The sequence below is a fragment of the Perognathus longimembris genome, chromosome 7, assembly GCF_023159225.1.
Source record: "Perognathus longimembris pacificus isolate PPM17 chromosome 7, ASM2315922v1, whole genome shotgun sequence".
Classification (NCBI taxonomy): domain Eukaryota; kingdom Metazoa; phylum Chordata; class Mammalia; order Rodentia; family Heteromyidae; genus Perognathus; species Perognathus longimembris.
In genome coordinates, this window is record NC_063167.1 from 406,278 (window position 1) to 421,943 (window position 15,666).

At 53.6% G+C, this 15,666-nt stretch overlaps 1 protein-coding gene across 2 annotated transcripts; it reads right to left on the reverse strand.

Moving 5' to 3' along the window:
- Window positions 1-1,170: 1,170 nt before the first annotated feature.
- Ints11 (integrator complex subunit 11) lies at window positions 1,171-15,473 on the reverse strand. Of its 2 annotated transcripts, XM_048350057.1 has the most exons (17): window positions 15,310-15,473; window positions 11,393-11,490; window positions 10,662-10,735; window positions 7,375-7,603; window positions 5,082-5,180; window positions 4,682-4,716; window positions 4,230-4,368; window positions 3,747-3,811; window positions 3,172-3,361; window positions 2,972-3,055; window positions 2,578-2,667; window positions 2,327-2,489; window positions 2,123-2,230; window positions 1,981-2,042; window positions 1,757-1,899; window positions 1,548-1,677; window positions 1,171-1,436 (listed from the first exon to the last, which is right to left on the reverse strand). In XM_048350057.1, the coding sequence occupies exons 1-17, from the start codon at window positions 15,335-15,337 to the stop codon at window positions 1,371-1,373; spliced, it is 1,803 nt and encodes a 600-aa protein (XP_048206014.1). In that variant the 5' UTR covers window positions 15,338-15,473; the 3' UTR covers window positions 1,171-1,370. The 2 variants fall into 2 exon arrangements, with proteins under 2 accessions (XP_048206014.1, XP_048206015.1); XM_048350058.1 differs by lacking the exons at window positions 10,662-10,735; window positions 11,393-11,490.
- Window positions 15,474-15,666: the final 193 nt, after the last annotated feature.

Sequence of the window (15,666 nt, forward strand, 5' to 3'; positions counted from 1 at the left end):
TGATATCAGGCTCCTACATGTTCTATTTCCCTTGCACAGACTACTGGTGCACTTGATGCCTTCCCACTAGACTCTTAGGAACTAATGGTTAGCAGCGGGCCCCTGGATGCACAAGCCTTTGGTTCTCAGTCTCTACACTTCACCGTCAGCCTCCTTTTTCCCAGACCACACAGCAGGCCAGGGCAGCTGGAGTGACTTGTACCTTGATGTCAACAAAGGTAGGCTCAGGCAGCTGGGGTGGCTTATACTCTGATGTCATGGGCATTTGTGTCCCTAGGAAGCTGTGCTTTCTGAACCCTGGAGTTTGAAAGTCAATCTTTCCTGGGGTCCTGGGTCTGGGGTGGGCGTGGGGGGTTGAACAGCTCTCTAGAGTCTGAAAGTCAATCTTTCCTGTAATGACAGGTAGGTGGTTCTGTGTCCTAGGGGGTGGGGGTGGCATAGAGCAGTTCTCTGACAACCTTGGCTTTGGGCTGTGGGTTCGGAGAATGACAGCTCTGCTGGTGGCTATAGGATTAGGGGGCTCTGACTCCCACCCAGGTGAAGGTGATTCTGCAGTTCAGACCCCCTGGGCAAGCACCAGGCTCTTAGTGCCCAGCACCTGGCTTATCCCTGACGGCAGTACTGTGTGGGAGCTTCGAGGACTTTGGTAGGAGAGATGGGACAGGGAGTGGTCTTCTAAAGCTAGGTCCTAGCTGAGGGGCTCTTGATGGCAGCTGAAGCCCCCACACTATCCTGGCAGATGGGAACCCAAGCACCCAGTGAGAAAGCTAAGGCCCCAGGAGCATGCTGGCTTGGCTAAAGATTTCTGGCTAGGGATTAGTGACCAAAGCATGGTGGCCGAAACTAAGCTGCCCCCTCCTCAGAGAGAGCATTGGTGGGGAAGGGCTCTGGGCTGACCCTCTTGTCCCCAGGCTGACCCAGGTCTGTCCACAGGCCCTGCAGGGTCCACAGTGTGGAAATCAAAGGCAACTGGACACTGTGAGGCTGTGCTGGCCACACCTCTTTAGGCTTCGTCTACTGGATCTTGTCAAATACTCACTGCTCTCAGAAAGGACTGATTCCTGTTGGCAGAGCTTAATACATCCACAGTGAGGACCTAAGTGGCCTCTGCTGCTGAGTTTCCAGGAATGCCCCCCCCACCCCCAACCCCGCATCTTCTGTGCTAGGAAGTGAGAATAAAGACAAGGCCAAGAGGCCTATTTATTATTTCGGCCAGAATGTTCATTCAGGCTGGCCCGTGGCTCTCTCTTGTGCCTGGGATTGCATCTGTGGCCCATCCATGGGCCCATCTACCCAGGGTACCCACAGTCCTAGAGTGAAAGCCCAGGTACTCCTGAAGGGCAAAGGTGGCAGGCCTGGGTCGCTACACATCAGCTGGGGGCTTGGGGGAGGCCCTTCTTGAGAAGCGCGGTGAGGAAGCTCCCCAGCTCCTCATCCTGTGGGAAAAGAGAATACAGAGTTGCTCCACCCCTGGGCAGTACAAGGCTCCAAGGAATGAGACCCTCCCTCCCTCCTCCCGGTCCCACAAGGCATCCCGCCCCTTGTACCTGGTAGGTCCAAGAGACGAGCAGCACCTTGGTGCCTGGGTCCTCGGAGTGGGCGGCAGCCTGGATGAGGATGGACTCTACTGTCACCGAGCCGTCGGGGAGGTGCTGCACGTAGTGATCTTTCAGGGTGCTGTGGGGAGACACAGTGAGACCCCTGCATCACCCTGCCTTCCTTTACCTGTGAGGAAGGGGGCAGGCCCAGGGCACACCTCTTCAGGTGGCTGTAGACACGAAGGGCTGTTTCCTGCTCTTTGCGGGTGTCCTGCAGGTGCACACGGCAGGTGAAGCGAAGCTGGTGCTCGGCCAGACCCAGCTCCTTGAGGGCTTGTTCTGAGGACACCAGCCGGAAATTCTGTGGAAATAGTGAGGGGTCGGGGGAGGAAGCAGGGTGGCCCCACCCTGGCCCCACCCCCACCACTGCCCACACACGTACACTGTCTTTCATGATCAGAGTGCCATGCAGGAGCCGTGGCTTTTTGGCCTCCGCGAGCAGCCCTGGTGGGAAGGGAGCAACACTGTCAGCACAGGCCACCAGACCCCGGCCACCCTGCCCAGTGCCCGCCTGCCCCTCATACCCTGAGCCATCTCCCGCTTCAGCAGCCCCAGGGAGATGCCCACAGGGATGTTAGGGCTAGTGGGCAGCGTCACTGTCTCGCCATTGGCTGGCATGTAGCAGTTGACTCCTAGAGGGGAAATAGTACAGAAAGAGGTGGTTCAAATTGCCATCCCTGCTTGTATCACCCCAGGGGCCCCTGACCACCTCCCCCCGAGCCACTTACGGAATTCCTGTTCAATCTTCTGTCTCAAGAACTCCATCTTCTTGGCCTCACCGTGCACCAGCAGCACATTCTCGGGCTCTGCCTGTCCCACCAGCTGCATGATGCCCTTGGCATCAGCATGGGCGCTGAACGACATGTACTCCACTTGCATCTTCACCTCCAGCTGCAGGATGATCATGGGTTTAGACACACTCAGCACCAGTAGAGGCCTAGCAGCTCTGCCAGACCCAGGGGGAGAAGACGGGACTCACCACCTGCCGTCCCTCCATCTCCAGCTTGCGCTGCCCACTAAGGATCTTGTGACCAACGGTGCCCTGCACACAGTAGCCAGGCATGATGACCTACGGGGCAAGGGTGAGACTCAACTGAGTGACACACACACACACATACATACCCCACCCACCATTGGCACCTCAGGAGCATTCTCCTGGGACGGCCTGTCTGAACCACTGGAGGCCAGGTGTGGAGCACGCCCGCCTGACACAGCCTGGACTACTATGGGTTAAACATCACCAGCAACAGCACCCCTGAGGCAGCTGTGATAGCATGGGCCCGAGCCCTCTGCTCCCAAGGCTGTGAGAGTTCACATAGCCGTCTCCACCCACCTCACAAGCCTCCTGGGATCTTGGGGCCCTGATCCCTTACCATATTTTTCTCATTTCCTGCCCACTTCCGGAAGATCTGTAGGGACTGGCCAGCATGCAGCATTCCTGGAGTGGCAAACACAACCTGTGGGGCAGATGTGGAGGTCAGAGAAGGAGACCCTTGGCCCTTTCACCCAGAGACCTGAGCAACAATCTTCACATGCCAGGCAGAAAGGAGGAAGCTCCCCACCCGGGCCTCACCATGGGGCCTGGGTTGTCAGCAAATGCCCGGTCAAAGGCCTTAATGTGTTTAAACTCGAACATGTTCCTCTGGACAAAAGTCTTCCTGATTTTCTGGTTGGTCCAGGTAATGAACAGCTTGTAGTAGTGGTTGGCTTTCTCAGTCAGGCCCGTGGAGAAGTAGATAGGCACCTTCAGGTTCATGCGTTCCCTGTGTGCCCACAGCCCAGTCAGCGCAGAGACTGCACTGCTGGGCACCACTGGGTCACCTGGAATAAATATGGTCTCCACCACCACGATTACAGACCTGAACCCTCCATCTGTATCTGCAAACACGGGGGACTCACAGGGGCCCCAGAGCTCTTGTAAGGAGGCTCGGTTGGACTGTGACCCCAACACAGCTGATATGATGCTGCAGCCTCCAGACCCGTGGCTGGACCACTCCACCCAGCAAGGCAGCAAACAGGGGCAACACTACTGCACCCTGGTTGTGACTGCCACGCCCAGTGGTGGTCAGCGGTAACTGATCGGCTCTCCCATGCACAGGCCACTGCTGCTACTGCCCACCCAGAGAAGGGCCTTGTGCTGTCACCTACCAGAAGGTCTCCAGCAGGATGCAGAGCTCCTGTGCCCGGCCGAGTGCAAACACAGGAATCAGCACCTAAAGGCAGGTAAGGCTGACTCAAGCGGGAGCCTCTGGCTATGCTACTGGACCCTGAACACCACAGGAAGCAGACTGCTCACTGTGCCCACCTTAGTGGGTGGCAGCTACTATGAAGACTGTGCCTGCTGGTGAATCTAAGAGCCAAGGACATCATTTACTGAGAAAGCAGACCAGGCTTTCCCTGGACCACAGGCCCTCCACTGCCCAGTTCTACCTTCAGAGCCAAGAAAACACTGGGGAAGCACAGGAATGCTTAACCCTTTATGGACCTGAGATACACAGAGCTGGCAAACATCTAAGGAGTCCTCAGTCCTTCTCCTCAAGCCAAGCAAACCGCACCCCCAGAGACCCAGGACCACACACAGGGAAGCCATGCCCAAAGGGCGTGTGGCCTGAGGTTGCCTGCAGCTGCTACCTTTCCACCACGTTCCACAGTCTCATGGACCTTCTTTAGGAAATCTCGCTCTCGGCAGCGCTTGGAGTCCCGGATGGTTGTGGCGTACGTGGACTCGGTGATGAGCAAGTTTGGGCGGCACCTGTCAATCCACGCGGCCCTGGAACAGAGGTGGGCACAGCCATGTGGGCAGAACATGGCCAGGTGGGCTGCAGGACTAGGCCTGTTCAGCCACACTCCTGGACTAAGATGTGGACCCTGCCGGACATCACAGCACATTCTAGAGGGGACAGCAAGGGAAGTGGAGGCCTTAGCCTGGACCTGTGCCTGCCACTGAGCGCTAAGGAAAGGGACTCTCCATACTAGATGAGGGATGGTGAATGTTAACTGCTCAGGTGCCTACCACTGACTTACCTCACAGGGCTGCAGGCTCAAGGGGAGACCACACAAGATGAAAACAGAGGCCTACTTACCCCAAATGCCGGTCTGGGGTCATGTTATAATCACCCTGGCAAAGAAAGTGACTGTCAAGGGGCTGGGAATGTGGCTTAGTGGTAGAATGCTTGCCTAGTATGCACAAAGCCCTGGGTTTGATTCCTCAGCACCACATATACAGAAAAAGCCAGAAGTGGCACTGTGGCTCAAGTGCTAGCCTTGAGTAAAAAGAAGCCACGGACAGTGCTCAGGCCCTGAGTCCAAGCCCCAGGACTAGGAAAGAAGGAAGGGAGGGAGGGAGGGAGGGAGGGAGGGAGGGAGGGAGGGAGGGAGGGAGGGAGGGAGGGAGGGAGGGAGGGGAGGAAAGGAAGGAAGGTTCAAGACAGCACCTCCCTGCTACTGGACAGCTCTACCCAAGCCCCAAGCCCTTCCACTGACCGTGTAGACTACAGACTCTGAGCCCACTTTGATCTGGAACATGGCTGCCCCCAGCACATGACCTGCATAGTAAGCCTTGATTTCCAGTTCATCATCCACCTGCAAAGGAGAGCATGTACTCAGGCCTGCGGCAGCAAGGCAAAGGTAGATCACCTAAGCCAACCACCCATTCCCGTTCTCCAGGATTCAACCAGAAGCAATCACAGAAGAAAAGCAACATGGACAGAGAATCATAAAGAGGATAAACATCTAGGGCTTTGAGATACAGCTTTAAGAAGCCTGTGAAGAGCCAGTCGCCAGTGGCTCAAACCTATAATCCTACCTACACAGAAGGCTGATACAAGAGGATCGCAGTTCAAAGCCAGCCTGGGCAGAAAAGCCCATGAGACTCATCTCCAATAAACTACTCAGAAAAAGCTGGAAGCAGCACTGTGGCTCAAGTGATAAGAATGCTAGCCTTGAGCATGGGGAGGCACAGGGACAGTGCCCAGGCCCTGCACAGGGACAGTGCCCAGGCCCCGAGTTCAAGTGCCAGGACTGGCAACAAACAAAAAGCCTGTGAAAGTGTCAAGAGGTAAATGCCTGGGCACCAGTGGCTCTCACCTGTTGTCCTAGCTACTTAGGAGGCTGAGATAGGAGGACTGCAACTGAAAGCCAGCTTGGGCAGACATATCCAAGAGGCTCTTATCTATAACCAGCAAAGAGCTGGAAGTGGAGTTGTGGCTCAAGTGGCAGAGTGCCAGCCCCTAAGCAGAGAGCTATGGGACAGTGCCAGGCCCTTGAGTTCAAGCTCCACTACTAGCTAAATAAATAATTTAAAAAATTGCAATAAAAAAAAACAAACAGGCAAAACTAATGGGAAGAAAATAGCAAATTGATACAGCTAAACCCAAGGTAATCTTACTAGATGTAGACCCTAATAGCATTAGATAGTAAATGTACCATCAAAAACAGGTTTATCAGGTTGTAGTTTCAAAAGAAAACTTCCTGTCATATAAAAGAACATTTAGGGGCTGGGAATGTAGCCTAGCGGTAGAGTGCTTGTCTTGTATACATGAAGCCCTGAGTTTGATTCCTCAGTACCACATACACAGAAAAAGCCAGAAGTGGGTACTGTGGCTCAAGTAGTAGAGTGCTAGCCTTGAGCAGAAAGAAGCCAGGGATAGTACTCAGGCCCTGGGTTCAAGCCCCAGGACTGGCAAAAACAACAACAGCAACAAACATTTGAAATATGATTCAGAAGCCAAGCACTGCCAGGCACTGGGGCTCTCATGCCTGTGATCCTAGTTACTTAGGAGGCTGAGATCTGAGGAGCATAGTACAAAGCCAGCCAGAGCAGGAGTAGGAATACGATAAGACTCTTATCTCCAACTAACTACCAGAAAACTGGAAGTAGAACTGTGGCTCAAAATGATAGAGTGCTAGCCTTGAGCAAAAGAGGTCAGGACAGTGCCCAGGTCCTGAGTTCAATGCAGGAAGGTTAGAAGTAAAAAATGAGAAAAGATAAATAACACCATGAAAACACCAAAGGTAGGTGGGCCAGGCAGTGGTGGCTCATGCCTATAAATCTAGTTATTCAGGAAGGTGAGATCTAAGAATCATGGTTTGAAGCCAAACCAGACTGGAGCTGTGGCTCAAGTTGTAGAGTGCTAATATTGAGCAACAAAGGTCAGGGACAGCATCCAAGCCCTGAGTTCAAGCACCAGCACACACGTGGGTGGGATATGATTTAATCACATTACCAGGAAAGTAGCCTCTAGGGTTCTTAAAAAGCATTATTTAAGATAAATACAATAAGCTGGGCATGATGGTTCACGCTGGCACTCTGAAGGCCAAGGCAAGAGGATTGCAAGTTTGTGTGTGTGTCACACACAAATTTTTGTGGGAAATATTGCCAAATCTCACTTGTCATCTGCCTGTTTAAAACCGTCTAGTTCCTCTTCAACCCTCACATCATATCCTAGGACTTGCTTATCTTGCCACCTGGCCTCTGCCTTCCTACCCACCCAGCAGGTCCAGCAAGCTAAGCGTGTCCAGATCCCAGCTTGCTGTCAGCACAAGTGTCCTTCTGGGGAAGTGTCGGTCTGGCTTTTCTGTGCTGCCTATGCACAAAGGCAAGCAGCAGAAGCCTTGTGTATGTGCATGCTTACCTGCACCCCCATGAATGCTCCCTCAAGATAAATGCCAAGTGTGGGCTAGATTCATGCAATTGCCCACTGCCACCTCCTGGTGGGCCCAAGCCCAGGGTCCCTAGGCCTTCCAGACAATGGGCAGAGTGGGCTGGGACTCTGACCTGGACTGTCTGGTGCAGGTGGACAGCCACCACCTTTTTCATGCAGTCTTTGATCATCTGTGAGGTGAAGAAGTTGGCCTCTCCCTTCTTGTCCACAGCAATCTTGCGGTAGTCCTCCAGCAGGATGGGGCAGATGGCCTGGGTGGGGTGGGTCATATAGATGGGCCCATCGTAGCCCACCATCTCACTGAAGTACGGAAGCGCCCCACAGTGGTCCAGGTGGAAGTGGCTGAGGAGATGAGGCACCTGTCAGCATGGGACCACTCTGGCCTCACCATTCCACAGCAGCTCATTCACTGAAGCCTACTATATGTCACAACTATCCTGGCTACTGGGAAGTCAAGAATAAGCAAAATATGAAAACCACTAGCTTCCCAAATATACATTTTAGGGCTGGGAATATGGCCTAGTGGCAAGAGCGCTTGCCTCCTACACATGAAGCTCTCGGTTCGATTCCCCAGCACCACATATATGGAAAACGGCCAGAAGGGGCGCTGTGGCTCAAGTGGCAGAGTGCTAGCCTGGAGCAAAAAGAAGCCGGGGATGGTGCTCAGGCCCTGAGTCCAAGGGCCAGGACTGGCCAAAAAAAACAAAAACAAAAACACACCAAATATACATTTTAAATGCCAATCAAAACAATGTGCAAATCAAAGTTAGAACCTGTACAGTGAGCTGGATACCAGTAGCTCACATTGATCATCTTAACCACTCAGGAGGCTGAGATCTGAGGATCATGGTTCAAAGCCAGTCTAGACAGGAAAGTCCTAAGACACGTAGCTACAATGACACCACTAAAAAGCCAGAAGTGGCTCAAGTGGTAAAGAATTAGCTTTGAGTACAAAAGGCTCAGGAACAGTGTCCAAGACTTGAGTTCAAGCTCTAAGACGGCAGGCGCTATACAATTGAGCACCAGTGGCTTATGCCACTGAGATCAGAAGATCTGTTTCAAGGCAGCAAATCCAAGACTCTTATCTGATTAGCCAGCAAAAAGCTGCAACACTGCTGTGCACCAGTGGCTCACACCTGTAACCCCAGGTACTTGGGAGGCTGAGAGCTGAGGGTCAAGGTTTGAAACCAAGCAGGGGCTGGAAATGGGGCTTAGCGGTAGAAGACTTGCCTAGCATACAGGAAGCTCTGGGTTCAATTCCTCAGCGCCACATAGACAGAAAAAGCCGGAAGTGGTGCTGTGGCTCAAGTGGCAGAGTGCTAGCCTTGAGCAGAAAGAAGCCAGGGACAGTGCTCAGGCCCTGAACCCCAAGCCCCAGGACTGGCAAAATCAAAACAAAAAAACAAAAATAAACAGGAAGTGAATTTGTGGCTCAAGTGGTATAGCACCAGCCTTCAATGAAAAAGAGGATAGTGCCCAGATTGTCAGTTCACGCCCCATTACCAGCACTCACACACACGTGCACACACACACACACAGCTGGAACTGGAGACATGTTTTAAGTAGTGGAACACCAGCTGTGACCAAAAATGTCAAGTGAGAGTACACGTCCCTTAATTCAAGCCCTGGTAGTGGCACAAAACAAACAAAAAATAACCTGTACAGCTGATGATTCATGCCTATAATCCTAGCTATGGAGAGGATCAAGGTTGAAAGCCAGCCTGGGTGGTCAAATCTAGGAAATTCTTACCTTCAATTAATCAACAAAGGGCTAGAGCTGTGGCTCAAGTGGTAGAGTACCTGCCTAGCAAGTGTGAAAGTCCTGAATTCAAACTTACACAAACACACACACACACACACACACACACACAAATTAACCAGCAAAAAGCAGGAACTGAAGGCATGACTCAAGTTGTAAAGCATCAGCAATGAGCAAAATAGCTGAGTAAGAGCTGAAGGCTGAGTTCAAGCCCCAGTACCTAAATTATTTTTAAAAAGGAAAAAAGCCTACACAGTGATACTTCCATGAATAAGGAGGCTAAGGGAAAGGATGGGCTAGCAAAACGGGAGGTAATGCCATTGTCCTGGCAGGCAGGCAGGACATCCTCCTAAGGGCAGCAAGGAGCTGGCACAGGACTGGAAAAGTTGTGAGGAGACTTCAGGGACAGAGGGCACATATAGCGCTTGACTGTGGCAGAGCACTCTGTGACCCAGGTCCTGAAGGAACTAAAGCCATGGGAGCCTGAGCAGCTTTGGATGCTGGCTATTGGGGAAATGGAAACTGGTCATCAGGGTGAGGCTGAGCAGACCATGTATGAGGCAGGTGTTGTCTGCAGCCTGTCTTGAGGGTGGCCACAGGAAGAGGAGAGGAAGGGGCCTCCCTGGGCTCAGCCCTGCCAGGCCAGGTTAATGGCAGTCAGTGACTGGACCAGGAACCTAGAGCATTAAGGTCAGTGCAAGGCAGACATCTATAGTGGCCAGAGGACAGCAAGCCTTAGCATTAGGAACAGGAGACCACAGGCCTAGGGACAAGGGCTAGAGGGTGAATGTTGAGGACAGCTGTGCCTTTAAGACGCCACAGCTGGCTCTAGCCTGTCCCCTCCCCTTCCGCCTTTAACAGGAAGAGAAGCCCCCACCCCTGGGGGTCGAGCACTGTCTGATGGCCGGGGACCCCAGAACCCAACCCTTGGGGGGCTGGGCCTCCACCCACAAAGGAAGTCCCCTGACATCACTTGAGGGACAGCCCTTGGGACCAATCAGGGGCTCCTCTCCTGTGCCCGCCTTTGGGGTATATCTCTTGGCTCCTCATTTGAATAAATCAGAACGCCCATGATGCTTCTCCAGGGACCCACGCATCGTGTCTTTCTTGGCGGGTTTGGGGCACCCTGCGACCACACGCTACCGAGGCTACCCGTGGCCATTGCTCCCTCGTGAGCGATAACGGACCACACAGGAAGGAGTGGACAAGCCCCTTCCCCCCCAAGCGGTGGGGAAGTAGAGCGAGCCCGGCAGGTGAAGGGTGTGAACAGAGGGCACATGCGATGTTGCCAAGTACAGAGAGAGGTCTGGGGAATGGACAGGACCCAAGGAGAAGCCTGGATTTCAGCAGTGGAAGCAGATCGTCTTGGCACTGGTTGGGCAGCCTACCTCTCTCCATTCCTGACTGCTCTGGCTCAACCTCAACTTCCTGAAGCACCTGCCAGGCTCTTGTCCACAACAGTTGGGCACAGCCAACAGGAACAATTGGCACAGAGTGGGCTCTGGCTCCAAGGGGCTGACGGCCACCTTGAGGAGACAGAGGCATTGTGGGGACGGAACCCCATGACCAACTAGTTGTCAACCCACGGCCTCCAAAGGCAGGGCATGAGACAGACCTGTCAAGGCCCCGGAAAGTATCTACCTGATGATTACACAGTCCAGGAAGTCAGTCAGCCGGCCATTCTGGGTGATGTAGGAGAAGTCAGGAAAACGCCTCTGAGGAGAAGCAAGGAGAAAGTGAAAACCCAGCAGGCTGCCCTTGGGTCTCCAGACAACAAAGCATGGGCAGCTGGCACCACAGAGAGTAGCTCCGGGGGGATCTGGGCACCTGCACTTTGGCACTTGCATGAGAGCTGCTCACAGCCTCTTGGAAAGGTTGAGCTCCTTGGCTGAGGCCACCACCAACCTCACCTACTAGCTAGTGTCTGAGCCCACAGGGCCTGAGCAGCCTGGCCCTACTAGCTGAGTATGGCAGAGGGGCCTCTGTCCCCTCCCACCCTGCATGAACATACCTGTTTAGGTATGCTCACCACAGCCCGTCTGCCCTGCCTGTCCCCACCCCAAGGCCCAAAGGTCCTTCAAAAAGGAACAGGTGAGGGGCTGGGGATATGGCCTAGTGGCAAGAGTGCTTGCCTCGTATACATGAGGCCCTGGGTTCAATTCCCCAGCACCACATATAAAGAAACCGGCCAGAAGTGGCGCTGTGGCAGAGTGGCAGAGTGCTAGCCTTGAGCAAAAGAAGCAAAAGAAGCCAGGGACAGTGCTCAGGCCCTGAGTCCAAGCCTCAGGACTGGCCAAAAACAAAAAAACACCAAAAGGAACAGGTGAGTAGTGGTCCCTCACTGCCCTTTGGACGACCCACCCAAGACTTACATCATCATTGAAGCCCATGTGCATCCCGCAGTCCAGCATGACATTCTTGCCAGCGATGGAGACCAAAATGCAGCTTCGGCCCACGTCCTGGCCAGCCCCTGCTCAAAAGGGAAGGCAGGTGAGAGGCACTGCCATGTCTCTTTCCTAGCACCCTCTTCATACCTGCCCACTCTCCACTGCCTTGCGGCTTCCAGGCTGTGCAGAGCCCTGAGTGAGCTAAGGAAATCAGATGTCAAAGTGTCAGGTGCCAAGGTGGGGACAGATGTGAGGGCCAGGAAGCACCTCAGCCTCCATTTGCAGACATGAAAAAGACATAGGAAGGGGCTCGAGTGCCAAGCCTGGCCCCATGTGCTCTCCCCTCCTGCACCTCTCACACTTAAGGCACAGACAAGGCAAGCCACTGCTTTGTGGAGTGTCACTACACTCCCTACAAGCTCAGTCAGACTCTTCCTGGGCCCTCAGCTGAGCTGCAAATCACTAAGTCCTCCTCCCCAGGAACTTGTCCCAGTAGACAAGTATGCCTGCTGGTGCACAATGCAAGGACACCATTGTGACTAGTAACTGGCCACGGCACAGATGCCTCACGCTGGGCAGTGGGCAGCATGGGCCACACACCACTCTACCCATCGCACATCCTCAGCTAGCCCCAACTGGATTCCCTCCCACTATTTTTGTGTGTGTGTGTGTGTGTGTGTGTGTGTGTGTGTGTGTGTGTGTGTCTGTCTGTCTGTCTGTCTGTACTGGGGCTTGATCTCAGGGCCGAGGCCCTGTCCATTAGCCTTTTCACTCAAAACTTGTTCCATTTCCAGCTTTTTTGAAGTTTCAGACTTTCCTGCCCAGCTTTGAAGCTGAGTAACTAGGATTATAAGCATGAGCCACGGCACTCAGTCCCTCTCACTCTTCTGAAACCCACGCAGGCCAGAGAGCTGCTCCAGCCTGAGAGGGTAGCCCCACAGGGCACACCCAGGTGGACCTTCTGTCTCCTCCCTTGATGTGTGCGGCCACGAAGAAAGGAACACAGCCCAACCATCAACGGACGTCTGAGGAGAGCAAATGATCTGTTTTCTATGCTGAATCCTACACACCTCCTTCTGCCAGGTACATGCATCATAAGCACATATCACAGTGTCCAGCCATGCACATAGCCTACTTAGCCTCAGGCAGCCAGGCACAGGGGTACTTCCCAAGGTTCTTTGGCAGGCCTGTCCCTCCCCTACCACTGCCATGCACTCCCCCAGGGCAGGTAAGGTCTCTTACTTGTCTCCTCCTCACTGCATTTGCACTTTGCAGTCATGTCGAACCACAGACCCCCCACGATTTTATGGAGGGAAGGACTTCCCCTTCACAAGTTAGATCCTAACATGAGGTGGCCACAGAAACACAAGCCACCAAACAGTGGTCTAGGATTTGTGGAAGTTTCTTTTTTGTTTGGTTTGGGTTTGCATTTGGGAAGGGGTACTGGTACTGGGGCTTTAACTCAGGGACTGAGTGCTTTTCCTTATCATTTTCTAGCCCAAGGCTGGCACTCTACCAGTTGAGCCAACTCTCCACTTCCAGAAAAAGCTGGTTAATTGGAGATGAGAATCTCAAGGGCTGCTGGGTACCAGTGGTTCACACCTGTAATCCTAGCTATTCAGGAGTCTGAGATATGAGGATCACCATCCAAAGGCAGCATGGGCAGGAAAAGTCCCTGAGACTCTCATCTCCAATTAACCACCAAAAAGCTGGAAGCAGAGCTGTGCCTCAAGTGGTAGCCTTGAGCTTTAAAAAAAAAAAAAAGCTCAGGGACAGCATCCAGGCTCTGAGTTCAAGCCCAAGGATTGGCTGCCGCACACGCACGTGCGCGCGCACACACACACACACATATCTGAAGGGCTATTGAGACCCTCAGATTTCAACCTTCCAAGTAGCTAGGATTATAGGCATGAGCCATCAGCGCCCAGCTCTTTGTGGAGTTTTGTTTTTGTTTTGTTGTACCAGTACTGGGGCTTGAACTCAGAGCCTGTGTTCTTGGCTTTTTCACTCTTTTGCTCACAGCTAGCTCTATCACTTGAGTGGCAAGTCCAGACCTTTCCATGGTTAACTGGAGATAAGAGTCGCCTGGATTTTTCTATCTGGGCTGGCTTCAACAGCATTCTTCAAATCACAGCCACCTCAACAAGTATGAGCCACTGATACCCAAGCCACAATTGTTTTTCTGGATTCCAAATCCCAATTTTGGGGGAAGAGGGCCAACAAAGAAAGTGAATAAGGGTGAATATAGTTGAAGTATTTCATATTCATGAATGAAAATAGAACAATGAAACCTATTGAAATGTTAAAAGAAGTAACAAGAAGCAGGCACCTGTGGCTCATGCCTGTAATCCTAGCTACTCAGGAGGCTGAGATCTGAGGATTGCGGTTCCAAGCCAGCCAAGGCAGGAAAGTCTAAGAGACTCTTATCTCCAGTTAACCACCAGAAAACTAGAAGTGGCACTGTGGCTCAAAGTGGTAGTGTAATAGCTTTGAGCAAAAGAGCTCAAGGACAGTGCCCGAGACCTGAGTCCAAGCCCCATGACTGACTGACTAAATAAATAAATAAAAATAACAAGGAGCAGACTGAGAGAGCTTGATGGGGCACACTGTACATATGTACGAATGATGATGGAACTACAATGGCAGTCACTCCTCCCAAAGACCAGGGGACAGAGCCTCAACAGAGAGCAAAGGGCAGGACTCAGCAAAAAGGAGAGGAGACAACCCTGTCCACACATAGCTTACATCTTAGGGTAAGTAAGCAATTAAACACAGACTGCACCCACGGATGTCATTATGACGCAGAAAAGGGAACAAGGGTGCCCAGAAAGTTCAAGAACAATATAGGGGGCTGGGAATATGGCCTCATGGCAATTGTGCTTGCCTCGTATATATGAAGCCCTAGGTTTGATTCCTCAGCACCACATATATAGAAAAGGCCAGAAGTGGCACTGTGGCTCAAGTGGTAGAATGCTAGCCTTGAGCAAAAAGAAGCCAGGGACAGTGCTCAGGCCCTGAGTTCAAGCCCCAGGGCTGTCACCAAAAAAAAAATAATAATAATAATAACAATAATAAATAAATAAGTAAATAACAATATAGGAGAAACAACTTCTCATTAAGATGAGGAGGCGTTGAGCCAGGATGGGAGGCTGGCCGTGTAAATGCCCTGTGTGGGAATAGCCTGGGAGACTCAGCATCTCACCAGGGACATCTGATCCAAGCGGTGCTCTCTCAGCATGCCGCAGAGCCATGCAGGAGGCTTCTGGAACCCTAGATTTTAAGTGTTTCCTACTCCCAACTGTTCAAGGCTGTTAGGACATTCAGAGTCTGCACTTTTACAAACGGCAAAGCTAATGCTTTTTAATGTTGCAGAGACCATGCAAGAAGACAAGGGCTGAACTGAGGGCTGATCACGGGTAGCCTGGGTGTGAGCGGCACATGGTGGCCGAGAACACGAAGCTGGTGAGGGGGCACAGGCCAAAGCAGAGGGATCTTGAGGCAGCGGACGACACCGCTCCAGAACAAGGCCCTGCGGCTGGCTTAACACCACTGCCTGGCTAGGCACGAAGACGGCAGCTGCTCCGGACCCACTACCGTGTCTGCCACCCGAGCCTCGGGCGGCCTCATCTCCCCTCATGGTCAGGCACCCTGGAGATTAGGCCTCTTTCTAACTCCGCAAAGCTCGCCCCCGAAGCCCTGCGACTCGGGGAGCCCAGGCTCCGCTCCGACCCGCTCCTCGGCGGCTCCCGGTCGTCTAGGCGCACCGCGGGCGCCGGGCGGCCTCCAGCCGCGGCCTCCGAGCGCCGTGCCAGCCAAGGACGGGGTCGGAGGCTCGGTGCGGCGCCGGGCCGCAGGCAAACGTGCGCCCGTCAGGCCGGGGCCCTCGGGCGGCTGCGACTCACCCAAAGGAGTGACTCTGATCTCCGGCATCGTCCGGGCGAGCGGCGCTCGGCCTCGGCCTCCCCGGCGTTCCCGGGACCGTAGCGCACCGCGTGTAGAGAACCCGGACGTCTGCCAGCTCGCCTGCAACCCGCAACCTGCAGCCGGCCGCACCGGACGCACGCAGCGGGACGCACGCAGCGGGACGCACGCAGCCGGACGCGCGGTGGCGCACTGCGCAGGCGCAGCGGCGCGCGACAGTTTCCGCCTTGCTCGCCGGAAATTCGGCGAGCGCTCGAGTGCTGATTGGACGGCAGGCAGCCAATCGGAGTGGCGCCGCGGCGGGGACTACGCTTCGGGCCGCGCCCGCGGCACCTGCC